Source organism: Neocloeon triangulifer, unplaced genomic scaffold (assembly GCF_031216515.1).
Source record: "Neocloeon triangulifer isolate White Clay Creek 2 clone unplaced genomic scaffold, ASM3121651v1 ptg000012l, whole genome shotgun sequence".
NCBI classification, from domain to species: Eukaryota; Metazoa; Arthropoda; class Insecta; order Ephemeroptera; family Baetidae; genus Neocloeon; species Neocloeon triangulifer.
Genome location: NW_026775554.1, coordinates 18860905 through 18876749, shown reverse-complemented (window position 1 = coordinate 18876749; position 15845 = coordinate 18860905). Strand labels below are relative to the sequence as shown.

General features: G+C 37.8%; 3 protein-coding genes and 1 long non-coding RNA gene across 4 annotated transcripts; 1 reads left to right on the top strand and 3 right to left on the bottom strand.

Annotated features, from left to right (window-relative positions):
• Positions 1–339: 339 nt before the first annotated feature.
• LOC132196545 (sugar transporter SWEET1) lies at positions 340–1884 on the bottom strand. The gene is made up of 7 exons (XM_059619281.1): positions 1734–1884; positions 1323–1472; positions 1183–1260; positions 1000–1123; positions 789–947; positions 603–722; positions 340–544 (listed from the first exon to the last, which is right to left on the bottom strand). The coding sequence occupies exons 2-7, from the start codon at positions 1397–1399 to the stop codon at positions 440–442; spliced, it is 663 nt and encodes a 220-aa protein (XP_059475264.1). The 5' UTR covers positions 1400–1472; positions 1734–1884; the 3' UTR covers positions 340–439.
• Positions 1885–1929: 45 nt separating this feature from the next.
• On the top strand, positions 1930–3241 carry LOC132196546 (calcineurin B homologous protein 1). The gene is made up of 4 exons (XM_059619285.1): positions 1930–2114; positions 2241–2504; positions 2573–2666; positions 2788–3241. Exons 1-4 carry the CDS (start codon positions 2048–2050, stop codon positions 2930–2932), a joined length of 570 nt encoding a protein of 189 aa, XP_059475268.1. The 5' UTR covers positions 1930–2047; the 3' UTR covers positions 2933–3241.
• A 310-nt stretch (positions 3242–3551) lies between these two features.
• Positions 3552–4686, bottom strand: LOC132196547 (uncharacterized). Its single transcript, XR_009441783.1, has 4 exons — positions 4557–4686; positions 4250–4338; positions 3683–3750; positions 3552–3617 (listed from the first exon to the last, which is right to left on the bottom strand). It is a non-coding gene; the product is annotated as an uncharacterized LOC132196547 (long non-coding RNA).
• A 700-nt stretch (positions 4687–5386) lies between these two features.
• On the bottom strand, positions 5387–13867 carry LOC132196348 (uncharacterized). The gene is made up of 13 exons (XM_059618914.1): positions 13512–13867; positions 12294–12419; positions 11924–12215; positions 11138–11403; positions 10713–11079; positions 9916–10387; positions 9654–9862; positions 9040–9187; positions 8782–8986; positions 8371–8732; positions 7750–8141; positions 7324–7689; positions 5387–6862 (listed from the first exon to the last, which is right to left on the bottom strand). The coding sequence occupies exons 1-13, from the start codon at positions 13703–13705 to the stop codon at positions 6359–6361; spliced, it is 3903 nt and encodes a 1300-aa protein (XP_059474897.1). The 5' UTR covers positions 13706–13867; the 3' UTR covers positions 5387–6358.
• Positions 13868–15845: the final 1978 nt, after the last annotated feature.

The following is a 15845-nucleotide window of genomic DNA, read 5'->3' as shown; positions in this document are numbered from 1 at the left end:
ATTGAAAGACATAACTAACGGAAAGACACATTCGAGTGAGTCGAGGCTCATGAGTGCGAAAAAATGGAAAATGCTTAAAACATTTAATCAAGAGCAAAGTTTTTAAACTTTTTTTTACCCAATATGTGTAAAATTAATGGTAATTTTCATTACTCTTCTTTCAACATAATTACATATATAAAATGCTAAAAGATAACAATTGAAGATGTTTTTTTTTTAATAATATTAATATATTTCTTTAACATTTTTAGTTTAAAAAATGATTCTTTTTAATTTTATTTGTAAGGAGCAAGGAGAGATCAATCAAAATAATGAAGTAAGTAATTTTTACAATATATATATATCATTTTCTTCAAGAATGTATGCTTGATTGTTTATTTCATATCAATGCTTTTTTTTTCAAGAAAACAGAATCAACATTCAAAAATTACTTTACAGGCTATATCATACCAATATTTTTCCCACCTTTTGATGGGGTTGATGGGTATTTTAAAAATAGAGACAACTGGATACCTGATATAATACAACCAAGAGAATTTGTGATCTGAAAAGAGAGAGTAAAATATTAATTTCTGAAAATTAAATTTTAAAATTCAACGGACCTCAACATAAGCATCGTCAATTATAAATCCATACGTCATCCACTCTGCCGAGACAATCGTATTGGCAACGATCATCGAAAAGGGAAGACTTTCGGTACTTTTGACCTTGATTACATGAGCCTGAGAGAAATGATTTGTTTGAAATGATTAAAAACATTGCAAAGTTTAATTATTTAATTAACAAACCAATGTGGCAAAAGGTGCGGCAAAAAACACTATGGTCACACAACAGCAAATGAATCCCAAATGTGCTTTGGCAGTAGTATTGTCAGGCATGTACTGCATGTAAGTGATGATAAGTAAAAGTGCAAAGCAAACGGCTAAGAACTGTCTCAAAACTGAGATCTGAAAATGTATAGAAATTAATAGTAAAAAAAAAAAATTAACAGTTTCATACCTTTCTGGTAGTGTAAATGGTATAGCAGATCACATAGGAAAATTGGAGGAACGCTCCAACAATATTTGTGATAATCACAGAGTTGTCATTCAGGAGATGACCATATCTAAGCCACAAACTGCATCTAAAATAGTTTTTTATCTTAGAAATAATGATTCTTTACAACAAAATAGGCTTCCATACGAAAGAAATCCTGCTATGAAAGGGAAAGCCGAAGTATCACCAACAGTGCCAGTCTTGTAAAACTTTTTGCAAACCAGCCTAAAAACGTTTTGTTAAAAATTAATGACAAAGTTAAATTATACCTGCAATTCAGCACTTACACTCCTGCGAGGAACTGAAGTATCGTACAAAATGCAGCAATGGTGGCAAGTGGTTCCTTGAAGTCTAAAAGGTTCATTTTTCTTTAACAACGGTGACAGCGCTTGCAGATCCTCTCAGCTCCGTGATCCCATTGCTCGTACAAAATACCCCTGAAATTTCAAAATGACTTTGTAAACTCCAGCCTGGGAATAAAAACATAAAAACAAACAGCATTAATTATATATTCACGTCTGAGAATTTTCTTTTTTAAGTAAATAATAAAATAAGTAAATCTTTCAGTTTGTTATTATCTAGAGATTTTTAAAATTAAATTGGACTGCGTACACTGTACGACCATAATTTACTTCACAATTTGAAAAACAGATTTATTTCAAATTCTGCTTTTTGCAAAGAAACCAAACAAAAATTACCAGAAGAAACGTTGGTATTAATTAAGTGCGATTTATTTTTGCCACTAGTATAAAATCCGGTAAAATGTAAAACGTCAACAAATATGTATGATAATGGACAGGGTGACAGGGACAGAACTCACAGGACCCGCCCTCTTTTTCAAAAATTACCACGCGAAGGGGCGCAGGAAGTAGGGGAACAAGGGGAGGTGGGAGTGGCAGTTTTGATCAAGTTTTGATTGAGAAAAAAGTGACAGATAATACGCGGAATCAACAGTAGAAAGCCTTTTGATAAAAGATTTTTTAGTTCTTTAAAATCAATTTTTCGTATCAAAATGGGCAACACGTCGTCACTGCTTCTAAGAGAAGATGAAATTGCCCAAATTCAGGAGAAAACTGGATGTGAGTACATAATGCGAAAAAAGCAAAGTGAGAGGGCCAAGGCCCAAGGTTGACCCCTTTTCATTTTATATTTTATGCATGTTTCCCCGAAAAAATTCAATATTGATTGATTGTTTTATTTTACAGTCACGCCGAATCAAATTGAGCGATTGTACAGCAGATTCACCAGCCTGGACCGAGGCAACTGTGGCACACTGAGCAGGGAAGACCTTTTGCGAATCCCAGAACTGGCCATCAATCCGCTTGGTGACAGGATCGTTCACGCTTTCTTCCAGGAAGGCACCGGCGACTCCATCAACTTTCTGCAATTTATGCAGGTTTTGGCTCACTTCAGACCAATCAAGAAAAACAAAGACACAAAGTTGAACTCCCGGGAACAGAAATTGAAGTGTAAGTGTAAATATCTAAGCACTTAAAAACTAATTAACCTAAATATTTATACATATAATCGCTTTTAGTTGCCTTCAAAATGTATGACCTTGACGGTGATGGAAAAATCTCCAGAGATGAGCTCCTTGCAATTTTGCAAATGATGGTGGGGTCAAATATTAGGTAAAAATGGAAACCACAATTTTTGTTTAATTTATATAACATGAATTTGGTCATTTAAAACCCAATAAATATTCTTACATACGGAAAAGATAGATCGATTAAAAATAAATATTTATTCCAGTGAAGAGCAACTGACAAGTATTGCAGAACGAACCATTTTTGAAGCTGATCAAGACGGTGATCAGATGATTTCTTTTGCTGAATTCTGCAACGCCTTGGAGCGCACTGATGTAGAGCAGAAGATGTCGATCCGATTCCTCAACTAGGTGCATTTTTCAACTGAAATTTATCTATTTTTTCTAGAAAGCTTGAACCTATAAACTATTTAATTTTCAAAATCGTTCCTCTATTTCTTGGCTATTAGGTCCACCTATATTCCAAAGCACAACTGTTGGTTATAATATTTATGTAATTGTGATTTATTTTCAAAGAAAAGATAAAATATTGTAAAAATGTAGATTTGCTGATGACTGGTTCGTCAAATTTGCGTGGATTGAGACTTTATTGCTATTTAGAAAGTTGAAGGTTTGTGATAAGATTGTAATTGATTAATATAAATTGAATTATATATCTTGTATGAAATTAATTTTATTTAATTTTCTTAAACAACCTTATTATTTACGATTTATGTAATAACACCAGCATGCAAGTAGCAGCTAGTTCGACTAGCGCAGGCATTATACTTGTTACTGCAAAGACCCACCAAAACATGTTGCAATCCCAACTGTCTACAACTGCAAGAGACAGGAGTATTGAGCCAAGTCCGTGGCAAAATGACGCTGAGGGAATATGTTAAAGAAAATTTTTTATGATTATGATTTTAAATTGGAGAAATGTTTGAGAAGGATACAAATTGCTGACACTGAAGTTATGAACATGGAGAGTCCAGAAAGAAATCCAATTAGTTCCACAAAAATGAGGGCCACTGCTGTGCATAATCCAATTAAAAGCCTGTCAGTGTGCAAAGTTGCGAAATATATTAGATGCATTATGCATTATTATTTTTTATACTTTACCTAGTATCTTTGACTTGGAAATCTTCCATAGAATATTCAAGTGGCATACAAGCATGCACATTTTCTTCCTTTAAAAAAAAAATAATAATTTATTCCAGAAATTTGGATTTTAATAATAATATAATGCTTACGTACCCTACTCCAAATCAAGATTGTCAAAACAACTAAATGAGCTAAGAGTGTAAGAAATCGCGCTGGTATCAGTCCACCGTCTGCTTGTATACTCATTTTATAATAAGACTTATTTTTAATACAGCGAAGAGAGAAACTAAAGTACTGATCAAATATTTTAACCTTTGAATTTAAACGACAATAATATAATTATGACCAGAGACGCGGCAAACGGCTGTATTCAGTTTTGAACAAAACAATTCTTTTACCGCCTGATTAGCGTTCCTTATTATTTTGTATGAAATCAATGGAAACCACAAAGTAGCTGTTTTCGCTGCTGCCTATATAAATCTAATTATGATGAAAGCTTTTGCGACTATACAGAGATGCCAGTCAAGTGACTCTTGGTCGGACTCATGCTTCAAGCAAAGGAATCCAAGACTTGCCGCCACTAACTTTAAATTACATTTCTCTTCTATTGGGTTAGAACAGCTCAAATATTTCTTCGCCGACCAATCAAATTCCACTCTGTTCTGCTCCCCTCTCTGCAACATTTTTGGCCTTGATCATAAGAATAACATTACAAGGTCATGGCATGTTGATCGCTTAGCTAGCTAAAAGCATCCCTTTTAATTAAATCACCCTCTTTAAGTATTATTTGTTCAAACTAAAATATAAGAAATATCGGGAATAAATTATAAGTAATAAAATAGAGAACCAATTTAATTACTAGTTTTAAATTTTTTAAATAATTTTAATTTACCTTGGTGTAATTGCTGAGGTAGCGCGCGAAGTCCAGAGAGCCGCATCGCCGCGTGTATTATGTGTATGGTGCAAAGTGTGAAAAATGCCAAAAATGCCTCTCAAGTTTTAGAAGAAAAAGTCAGTCTTACTTTTCTCGCCTATAGGGTGGGGGGGGGGATAGGCAGGCAGGCAGGGCAAGGTAAGAGTGGTATGGTAAGACGGCACCACACAGGCACACACATGAAACCATGAACAGCGAACAGGTCGTTCAGATTAGCAATGCGCATAATCACGAAATTGAGGGTGCGTGTTCGTCAGTGTTCGTGCGCAGTGAAGGAAGAGGAGTAGGAGGAATGACTGACAAAGAGATCTGATCTGAATAATATGCGAAGATTGGTTCTGGCCTTGGGCCATGGTGAGCGGAGAGGAAGAGGAGGCAGTGTTTAATGGTAAAATCGTCATGTTTAGTAATTTAGTTTGTCGTAGTCATTGCTAAAATATCTCAAAATAAATATTCATTTATGTGCGCTGTGAACTGTGGGCATTTTTATACCTCATCTCATTAATATTTACAAATTTTTGCCTCTTTTATATCGTCAATGCTCGTTGTGTGCAGCAGGATAGAGCCTGCATAGCTTTGGTCCTTGACCAGATCGGCTGCATTTTGCAGCGATCGGAGCCAAATATTTGTAATTATATTTTTTTTTAAACGCTTGGAACACAAATACATCCTTCATATAATAACGCAAGCTATTTTTTTGTAAATCAGGTCGTTTTTAACGATTAATCATTGAAATGTTATCGAAACTATGCATACATTTGTTTATATTATTTGTTTTCAATTCTGCTTTTATTTTTAAATACATGACTTACATGAGATGTATTGTATACACACATTTAAGTACTGCGTCAACATTTTTAACTTTTCCATCTTTTTCATACAATTTTCTCGTAATTCGCTGAGAGGCGCCAATATAATTATTTAATCTTATTTTACTGAGGAGTTTTTTTTCGTGAAAAGAGACAACTTTCATACTGCTGCCTGAAGACCAAAATGCGTATTTCTTGCTCAGGATAATTCAATTACCATCGAAAAATACTTGGAAAATGGAATTTTCTCTAGACAATCTTTCCTGATCCTGATCCTACATATTATGATGCTTAAGATTTTTTGTCGCGTACAGTAATAATTAATAAGATTTAATCCATTGCTACATAAACAAAAAGCGTCCTGTTTCAGCTATTTTCCCTGTGAAAAAAATAAAAAGTTGTAACTTTACGCGTCGGTGTTAAAAAAAAAATCAAGTGATTTATATCAGGCGTCGTCATTTTTAAAAATTCATGTGAGTGTCGTTTGGTCCCAAAACACTTTCAATTGCATCTTCTAAATTTTGTTGAATTATGCGACACGGAAATAAATAAATAATGTTTAAAAAAAACGCATCCACTTTACTCTCAAGCATCGTAAATTTAATTTGCCCTTTGTGTCAATTTTTAATCCATGGTCCCAATGAAATAAATTAATTATTATTTCCTTGTATCTGTAAATTTTCCATGGATTATTTCAAAGAAATATAAATATACTTAAAGAAAAAATATTTTGGTAGGAAATGTTAGGAAACTTTTTCATCAAAGCAGTAACGCCTTATAAAATAAACACCTCCTCACCTGCTCCTCACTGAAAATCTCATTTTGGCACTTGTCTAATTTATGAATCACTGTTTGTCAAAATTAACAATTAAATTTAATCTTCATTATTTATATACTGCAATTAACAAACATGACCTGACAGCTCTTTGGTACAATTAATGTATTATATAATCAGAACGAGTAATAATATCCTGAGTGTTGGTGATAGTTTGGGGTGGGCGCCCTCGGCTGCGCGGTGGACGCGTGGTAGGCGGCCGCCGACGAGGGAGGGTAGTTTTGGTAGTTGGGGGGTGGCGGCGGCGAAATGCTCTGGTCAGGGGAGACCTGGACGCCGCGCGCCGTGCTCAGGTCCAGGGTGTGGTGCGCTGTCGGAGGCAGGTGGTGCCAGTGGTGGCGCAGAAGCTCCGACTGGTACGGGGGTGGCGACGGCGCCTGCGGGGGAGGCGACTGGCACCTCACCGGCTCCACTTCGTACATCAACCCTGCAGCCGCCACTGCTGCTCGGTGGTGGTGGTGGTGCAGGTGGGGCGGCAGCAACTCGGGGAAGCGCGCGTAAGTCCCTGCCGAGGGAAAGGCTGAGTTGCGGGACATGTCCAGACCCTGCTCTTGCTGCTCAAACACCATCTCGGGACTTCTCATCACTCGGTAGTCCGTCGTAATGTCAGGGGGCACAACCTGGATTTAAAGTTATCAATATTATATTAATAAGTAATTTTTTTATCAATTTTATTGTTTTACAGTCTAATTGTAAGTGAAACCAAGATTTTGGATTTTTTTTTTTAAATTATGCTTTTGCGTGGATGTAGAAATTTGTATTGCTATTATTTTTTAATATTTTTAAACTGGTGTAAAAGTAGAAGTCGCATGCATTTGATTGAAAAAAAGTGGAAAAAAGCAAAAAAAAAAAAAAAAAAAAAAATTATTATTAATTTAATAAATTTAGTCCCCTTTTCCAATAAATAGGGGATAAAAAATCCTTTCTTCAGCTTCTCTTATTAGCATTCTTTTAATTTTAATCAAATTAATTAACACAATTTGGGGCCTGATCCAATGCGCTCACCACATTTATGATAAACACAAAATTTTTATTAGTTTTGAAATTAATGAAATTTTCAAAAGACACTAATAAAACTCACCATATCATTATCATACTGCTTGTAACTCATGTCCAGTCCAGTTTCGGGAATGCGATTGCTCTTATTGCTGATGACGATGTTGCCGTAGTCGACCTCCTGCGGCAACTCGTTCGAGTGCATTCCGTTCAGTCTGGAAAGGAAGCTGTTGGACGATCCTGGTAGATTAGTGGAAAGACTCGAAGGGTCCATCGGAATGGTTTTCAGTTCGGCCAATTTCACGGTGAGATCTCTTTCAGCAGCGTCCAGGGCTGCTTCGACTAGAAGACTTGCACTAGGTTCTTGTCTTCGTAGCGGACCAAAATCGTCCGTCTCTTGACGTCGGAGGGAGCCAAAATCTGCACCCATTGAATTTGGACTTCTCCGCAGCTGAAATATTTGAATTGTAAAATTTTTGCATAATACAGATTATTTGTGTTGAAATCATACCGGATCTGGAAGGTCTGACGCGATTGATGTGTCGCCTGGGCGCAAGATTCGAGTGTATCCAGACAGGTCACTTCTTCTGATGGAGGAAATCTCGTTCCTCAAATTATTCACTTCCTCGCCCCACCTATTCTTGTCCATCAACATTTCTTGGTTCTCGACCACCACTTGCACTTGTTCCGGCTGAAGCATTTCTCCTCCATGCCAACGCTTTTCGTGCAGCATCATTTCGACAGGAGCCGCGACTGCCGCCGCCGTTGACACGATGATGTCACCCATCCACTTTTTGCTGGCCTTGCTCAGGATGGTGCCTGGTCGCGCCAAAAGGTCGCTGCTCATCATTGGCGAGTTGGTTGGACTTACAATTATTGGAGGAGAAGAGCTATTTGAGATAACTGGAAATAAAAATTTTCAATTTAAATTGATAAATCTTTGATTTAAAATTTAAAATATTTTTAAATATTTCAACAAAAAATTGTTTCCTCATTTTGACATTTTCATAATCAATTTTTAATTATTTTTTTAACTGGAATAAAAAAAAATCGTCGCAAAAGAGCATAAGACCAAGGCCAATTTAATATTGCTAAAAGTTACTTAAATTAATTTGGTTCGTTTAAAAATTACCTGAATCAGGTTGGACACTGCCAAGGTTTGATTCGAGCACTACCGAGTTGGTCTCATTCACAATCGCCAAATTGGAAGCGCGGCTGTTCTCGTCCTCTTCCAGAGAGGGTAAACTGGGTGACGGAGGGGGCGAGTCGTCACTGCCCGTTGGTGTGAATGGGGGGCTGATGGTCTCGTCCGGCTCTTGGTGCTGCGATTCGCTGCCACTCTCCGTCTGTCCGCCTGCGTACGCATCAAAAGTGTACGCCACGCACCTCTCGATCTTGGGCATGCTGTCGTCGGTGAAGCCGTGGACCTTCTTGTAATGGAACTGCAGGCACTGCTTTGTGGTGAACGCGGCCATGCAAGTGCCCTCCTTGCACCTGCAATTATTTATTATTTTCAATTTTTTTTATGCAGTCATCTAATTACCGAAAAGGTTTGACACCGGAATGTGTGAGCATGTGGATTTTCAAGTTGGACTTGTTCTGAAACATCTTTCCGCAGCGGTCGCAAGTGCACGCGCCAATCATGTCTTTGTGGTGCACCTCCTTCAGATGTCTTTGCAGTGCGGCTCTCGAGCCCAACAGCTTGTGGCACATTTTGCATTGGAACTCTTTGAGAACCTCAGCTAGATCTGAGAAAAGAGATTTTATATTTTATTTTTCTTTAATTAGTTTGTTTGCATACCACTGTGCATTCTTTTGATGTGCACTTTCAATTTTTGTGGTTGGCAGAATTTTCTGCCACAGAAATCACAGAGGGGCCTCGTTCGTTGTGGGTTCGCCGCACAGCCATAAGTACGATGCATTTCAAGGTAATTGAGGCGCAGGAAGAACTGCGGAAGTAAAAATTGATATTCAATGATAAATAATTCAGTAATATTTAATAAATTTGAATTTTTTAAATTTTCTACTTTTTTATCAACCCAATTTACTTTCAGTTCTGCAATTTTTTCTATAAACTAGAGCTTATAAAACTTCCAGATTTTTTTTTATGATGGAATATTTCTGTATTCTGAAGAAATTTTAAATATTATAGAAAGAGAAAAAAAATTTGGCAGCCCCTAATCTCTGCTGTTACTGTATAGAAAGATGATTTATTTTTCAACATAGATCCACAGACGGTCATGAAAAAAGGTGCGCCTGCAGGTGTAAAAGTTATGCACCACGCTAAACATGCCCGCCAACCAGGTTGCATACCCTCATATAATTCAGGCGCGTAACGTCAAAGATTATCTCTACCCATGGTCTTGAATTTTTTTTTATTATCCTCTAAATAATAATTGATTACTTTTAACTCACCTTTTTACAAAATTGGCACTGATAGGCTCCTTTTCCTCCATGCTGCTCGGCCGCATGCTTCATTATGTTCTCCTTGCCGAGAACAGAGAGGCCGCAGACCTTGCAGTGATACTTGCGTATCGTCAGGCTGAAGTTGGGGTCGTGGAAAACGGAACAGTGGATTCTGTAATACAGCGAATTGCTGAACTTCAAGTTGCATCCGCCGCAATCTAAAATAAAATTTTTTAATTTTCAATTTTTAGTTGAATTATTTTCCACTCACTGGTCCTCTCCATTTTCTTCTTGGACCACCCGGAAGCGGCGCTCTCCAACCAGAAGAGAAGCTCTGTGCCGGGGAGGATGATATTCAGGGTGACGAAAAATAGTTTTCCGTTGCGGACGATGGCGGCGACGTTCCTCTTTTCCCTGCTGGGCGCCGGTCGAATGTAGCGCAGCCAGTTGGAGTGGTCCTTGCCAATGGTGCTCAGGTAGAACTTGTCGTTCTCAGTGCACACCTCCCAGATGTCACGCATGTTGAAGTCGTCAGCGATGTCCATTTCTCGGATGCGTTCAGCGAGCAGCGGCCCGAACTGCGTCAGACGCTTCAGGATCACCCTGGCCACGACACTTGGCCCGTGCGTTGCGTCACGCTCCTCCAACTTAAGCAACGCAGAAGGCAAAGATTCCTCGGCAAAGCTTTTTCTTGTGCTGTCTGGCAGTGAAACCCATTCCGAGAGCGTTATGTCGTCTTTCACCTATAGTGTTTAAAAAATTATATTAAAAAAAAAATAACAAATCAATTATTTTTTATCCAGAGAAAAATTTATCATCAATTTGAAACTTAAATTATTTTATTAAAAACGTAAACCATCACAATTTCAAAGAAAACAATGATGAACTATTTAAAAAAAAACTTTGGGCTGATTTATTTTCAGCAATTTTAACTTAATTTATTTTACGAACCATTTGAATACAATAAATATTAAAACTTAAATTTAGTTGGAAATCTCAATTATAAAATATTTTTGGCATTACTTTCATAATAAAAAATATAATGCTATGTTCTAATTTTTGAATTACCTCCACGTCTGGATTATGCAGAGGGCAGTTGTCCTGGAAGTGTCTTGTGCTGCATTCAATGCACAGTTTCAGTTTGATCGCCACCCTGGGTGACTCAATTATTTGACTGGTGGGGGCGGCAACCACCCCTGGAAGCTCAGGGACCAATTCGGTGCTCAAAATCATTGGCACCGCCGGTGGGGGTAGCGGGGGCAGCGGAGAGGAGACGAAAGGCGGGAAGCGCTGGATTTCCGGCTCTGGTTGTGTGGAGGGCGCAACCACCTCCGGCTGAACCTCCTCAATCACGCAACAATCTGGAGAGACGGTCGCCTCCTTGGGAGGTTCAGGTACGCCATCCGCAGGCGCCTTTCGACTGTCAATTTCACTTCTGCAATAAATCTCAAACTGAGTATTTGCGAGTTTTGACGATTTTCTTAATTTCTCACCTTTTCTTATATTTCTTTTTGTGCTTCCGTTTGTGTTTAGACTCAGGTACATTTGGACTAGAAGAAGGTTCTATTTCTACAAAACCGTTACTTGTGTTTGGGGAAGAAAACTTTTGATCAAGTGCAGTCTCTATTTCATGAGTATCTCGTTTCACAGACGCCTCGGCCTCTGCTGCGGCGTGTTGGTGGTGTTGCTTAAGGGGTCGCTCGTCCGTGCTTTTGTCCCTGTGTTTGCGTTTCTTCTTTCCGCGAGACGAATTCGAGCTCTGATGAAAAAAAAATGTTAAAAATTTATCAATAAGTGGAGTATGTTCCTAATTTTTTTGTTGATAGAAATCTATGAATTAAAAAAAACCGCGACTTTAAAGATCTTGTATCTATACAAACACAGTTATAAAAAATTACAATTAGTAATTGGAATAATTAATTATTTCCCATTTTAAGTGGTTTCTTTGGGTTTTAAATTGTTAAAAAAAATATAAACAATTATTGTTAGTTTTGCATTTTCTTTAAAACAAATCCTCAGTTTTTAGAGCAGGAGAATTTAAAATTACTGTTCAATATTACAAGAATATACTAAAAAATTAATTTCTACCTTCTCACTGTTCATAAACGTAAGTTAAAAAAATTATCGATAATTTTCAATTTATTTTACCTTGTTAGTTTTGTTGTATATATATATACTAAATCGTTGACTTTGCAAAAAAAAAATTAGTTGACTCTATGCAATATCACAATGTCTTCCTCTCAAATAGAAACAATCAGTTTTGAAATCTGGTCACGTACCTTATTCTTTTTGTCGTGGTGATGTTTGTGATTGTCTTTCCACTCTTGCTCTGGAGGGTTGCTCGGCGCGTCTGCAGGTTCTTTGTCGAGGGCGCCTTGACCGTCATCCGCCTGCTGCTGCTGCTCCTTGGAGACTTTCTCTCCGCTACTGCGGTGGTGCTTCCTCTTTCGGTGGTGCTTGTGCGCCTTTTTGCCAGGGTGCGATTTGCTGCTCTTCCTGCTTTCGTGCTCGGTCGAGTGCGGCGTGCCTTTGTTCTCAACGTCCGTATGCTGGGCGTCGTCGTTTTTCTCCCTTTGTGTGGAAAGCAAAAAGAGAAGTACGCGATTGTTTCAAGACCGCAATAGAAATCCGAGGTTTTGTGCAACTTACGCGCAAGCAGGACTGTTTAGATCGGCGGCAGGTTGTTGCTCGGCTACAACTTCCTCAGCCGCAGACTCACCGTCCTCATCCAAATTCCCATTTTCTTCGTTTTCATTTGAAACTTGCTCCTGCGTGCTGTTAACAAAAGCAAGTTTGATACTTTTGGTTAACAGCTTAATTAAATTGTTCATGTTTGATAAATTTTATTAAATGAGTTTTGATCGTTTTTCAATTTAAATTAAAACGACCACATTCCACTGTAAACTAGTTTTATTATAAGTCTGTTTTACAACGTTAAGCAGTTTTCATAGCGCAAAATACATTCCATCTCACCAAAAATCAATATATAATCAAACATAATCAAGTGAAATTATTAATTATTTTTTATTCCTGTGAGGTGGTAGAGCGCAGAGCACAATGAGCGCGCGGCATGAGGCCGACGGGGTATATAGGAATATGGCGCGAAAGCCATTATTGATCGCTTTTTTAATGAGAGGGAAGAGTCTGCATGAGCGAGTTGCTAGGGATGGAACAAGCGGGCGGGCGAGCGAAAGTGGGTGCATGATTCACATCCGAATCTCTTCCTCTCTTTCTCTAACCACATATAACGTCGCTAGCAACCCTCTAGTTTTGATTATAAGGAGACCTAGAGCTTGTGGTTAATTCTTTCAGTCACCCTATATAAGCGTGGAAACTTTTGGAAATTTCCTTATTGTTGGTCCTTATTAAAAGGAACAAGTATAAAATGTATGAAATTCAAACAAATACTGCAATAAAAGTAATAAACTAAAATTAAAAACTAAATGAATTTATAAAGTATTTTTTTAATAGCCAACATTTAGCATTAAAATTATTTCACTTAAATCGATTTGAAATACAATGCTAATAAACCTAACATTCACAGCAATTTAAATTTGTCATCGAATTCCTTCATAATTATTATGGAAAATTTCTATTGCTGAAAATCGTATCTAACTAAGCTCTTGAAAATCGGGTTAATGTATTATTTTGTTTCAGTACATTTCCTTTAAAGCTGTAACAACTCCAAATATCCTAGAGAATCAAAATGCTTCCTACTATAGATTTAATTAAAAAATACTAAAAATCGTTAACAAGGTGAAAAAGTGGAAATCAAAAATTAAAATTTGAATCAAACTATCTCACGAATTACAATTAAAAAATTTTGATTGTAGGTCAGTGGAAACTTTAAGGTGGATAGTCTCTGACCTTTTGTCGTGTGTAGACTCGGCGAGGTCGAGCAAATGCTGCACAAGCTCAATGTCACTGTCGAAGCGGAGGCGCCGCTTAAGGTCGCTCCACCTGAGTGCGTTGCTGGCACCGACGTAGATGCTCTTGACAAGCCTCCCGCCGGCGGCACCGGACACCGTCCGGGCGTCGCTGCTGCTCGACTTGCGCGGCATGCTGCACGCATAGCTACCCTAAAGCAGCAGTTCCTCTTGAAGGCCTTGAAGACCGGCCGCCTGGTGGTCGTCGGCACCGAGCCGCGTCGTCATCTCGAATGCGCTATCGTCTTTATTCGGCCAGGCAGGGCACGGCGCCGAAGCTCCTCTCGGGGCGGCGCCCCTCCCTCGCCCTCGTCGTCGCACGCCGGCACATCGACCCGTTCCCGCACAACATGGCCACGTTCCTTCTCACAGCGCGCTCTCCTCGCTTTCGATTGATATGTATATTTGGAGTAAAAAAATCAAATGCCGCCGTCTCTCGGCAGACGCAAAAAAATCATCGCCTTCGTTCTATTTACGGCGTCCGATTGAGCAGACGGTGAGGGGGAGTCGATCCTGACCCCACAACGTCAGCCACATTCGTACACATCTCGAGACGCGCTCTCTCATTTCATTTCAGCCGCTTTAATATTCTATTATCTTTAAAGAGCGCCTTTAACAACTCTCCCGAAAACAACCCCTTTAAGACTTACTGAGCTACTCCATAATTTTGACTAGCAATCTAATCGTCCTAATTCATTTAATTGCATAGTAAATTTAGAATTTTTAAAGAAAAAAAATGGTATAAAATATCACAATTTGTACTCCTTATGAATAGTTCCTTTTAAAAATATCATGCCGGTTACTAAATTTAGTAGACTGACAAGAAGATATTGCAAAATACATTAAATTCATCAATTTAGCTTAACAATGGTTATGTACAAGTTTCAACTATGCTTCATAGTTATTTTAAATTTCCAATCCTCTACAGAATAAAATTGAGTTATAAGAATCCAAAATTATCAAATATTTTTCAAAAGCAAAACTATTTTTATTAAACTGCCAATTGAATATTATATTTCATTCCGGTTTTACGTTTCTGTTAGAGATTACCAGAGATTACTAAATAACAGTTATTTGTTCGTTCTATTAAATACAAAAATTTCAATTGAAAATTTTAGCTAGCCATTATTTATAACTTTTGAGCCACTCTTATTCAAACGCGCATATTTTTTATGCGCAGAGGTGAAAATTTATTAAAACCAAAGATATTTATTTTTTACATGATTTAAATGTCTTATTATTTCAACGCTGCAGCCTCCTTTTTTTATTTGATTTGGCCCGTTCGGCCGCGTAAAACCAGCTGCATTGGCCGTTTCCGACGACTTTCGATCCTTTCGCTCGCGCGCGGATGTGCGCGTCTAAATAAGCTGAAAGCTGAAGCTCTCTTTAAAAACATCCATGCAGGAAGCTCTCTTTAATCCAGTTGTGTAGAATCGCAACAGGTATTGAAGATGATAGCTCAATACAAAGCAAAGCCGGAAAATGATTAGACACACCTGCGCAATTCGTTGATCTTATTTATTTATTATAGAGTAGGACCAGAAAGTTCGTACTGAAAATTGAATGTGACATTTTATAGAGGAATGTTTTTCCACTTTTCGCCAATTTCAGCCAGTTCAATGCAATTGAATGAAACGTCAATTCATAAATCAAATTTTTAAAGATTTATAAAGTGTTCTATTTTATCCGTGTATTTTTGGAAATTTTTATTAAAATTTTTAAACAAGAAGAAATGTGAAATATCAAAATTTGAATTTTTGTGTTGTTTCTATTAAAAAAATCTGTTTATTCCTTGATATTGGTGAAATTCAAATGCGTCGAAAGCATTTGCACAATCATGAAAAATTTATCGCTTTGAAAATTTGAACGTGGGTTATATTTACTAGCATATTCAGCATCTTTCAACGAAAACACGGAATAAGCCACTCTTTTATCGATCTCACCCACATTACCAGCACTGCACTCGCACTTAATGTATTATAGTAATATAGCGACTGCGCGAAGCCATTGATTTTAGTCTCGGGAAGCGACGAGGGAGATGCTCCTGAACACTCCTTGGTCCTTTCGGTTGCATTCAAACGCTTTCGTTCACAAATTCAGATGTAAAATGCAATTTATTATTCCCACGTTAGTCACTAAATTTACTCGAGTCCCCTAAGTTCAGTTGCATATCTAAAAGAATTTGTCAGCATTTTATAACATTTGCAATGCAGCAGCATAAATGGGCATCTCGAGCCAAAACAAAACTCGCAGTCAAACATATTTCTAGTTCATA

Coding starts and splice junctions, on each gene's coding strand:
- LOC132196546 (XM_059619285.1), top strand. CDS start 2,048: ATGGGCAACACGTCGTCACTGCTTCTAAGAGAAGATGAAATTGCCCAA. Junction 2,505..2,572: donor CCGGGAACAGAAATTGAAGT/GTAAGTGTAAAT, acceptor AATCGCTTTTAG/TTGCCTTCAAAATGTATGAC. Junction 2,667..2,787: donor ATGGTGGGGTCAAATATTAG/GTAAAAATGGAA, acceptor TATTTATTCCAG/TGAAGAGCAACTGACAAGTA.
- LOC132196545 (XM_059619281.1), bottom strand. CDS start 1,399: ATGAACCTTTTAGACTTCAAGGAACCACTTGCCACCATTGCTGCATTT. Junction 948..999: donor CCATTTACACTACCAGAAAG/GTATGAAACTGT, acceptor ATACATTTTCAG/ATCTCAGTTTTGAGACAGTT. Junction 723..788: donor CCGCACCTTTTGCCACATTG/GTTTGTTAATTA, acceptor CATTTCTCTCAG/GCTCATGTAATCAAGGTCAA.
- LOC132196348 (XM_059618914.1), bottom strand. CDS start 13,705: ATGCCGCGCAAGTCGAGCAGCAGCGACGCCCGGACGGTGTCCGGTGCC. Junction 11,404..11,923: donor ACCACGACAAAAAGAATAAG/GTACGTGACCAG, acceptor TTTTTTCATCAG/AGCTCGAATTCGTCTCGCGG. Junction 10,388..10,712: donor TGCATAATCCAGACGTGGAG/GTAATTCAAAAA, acceptor TAAACACTATAG/GTGAAAGACGACATAACGCT.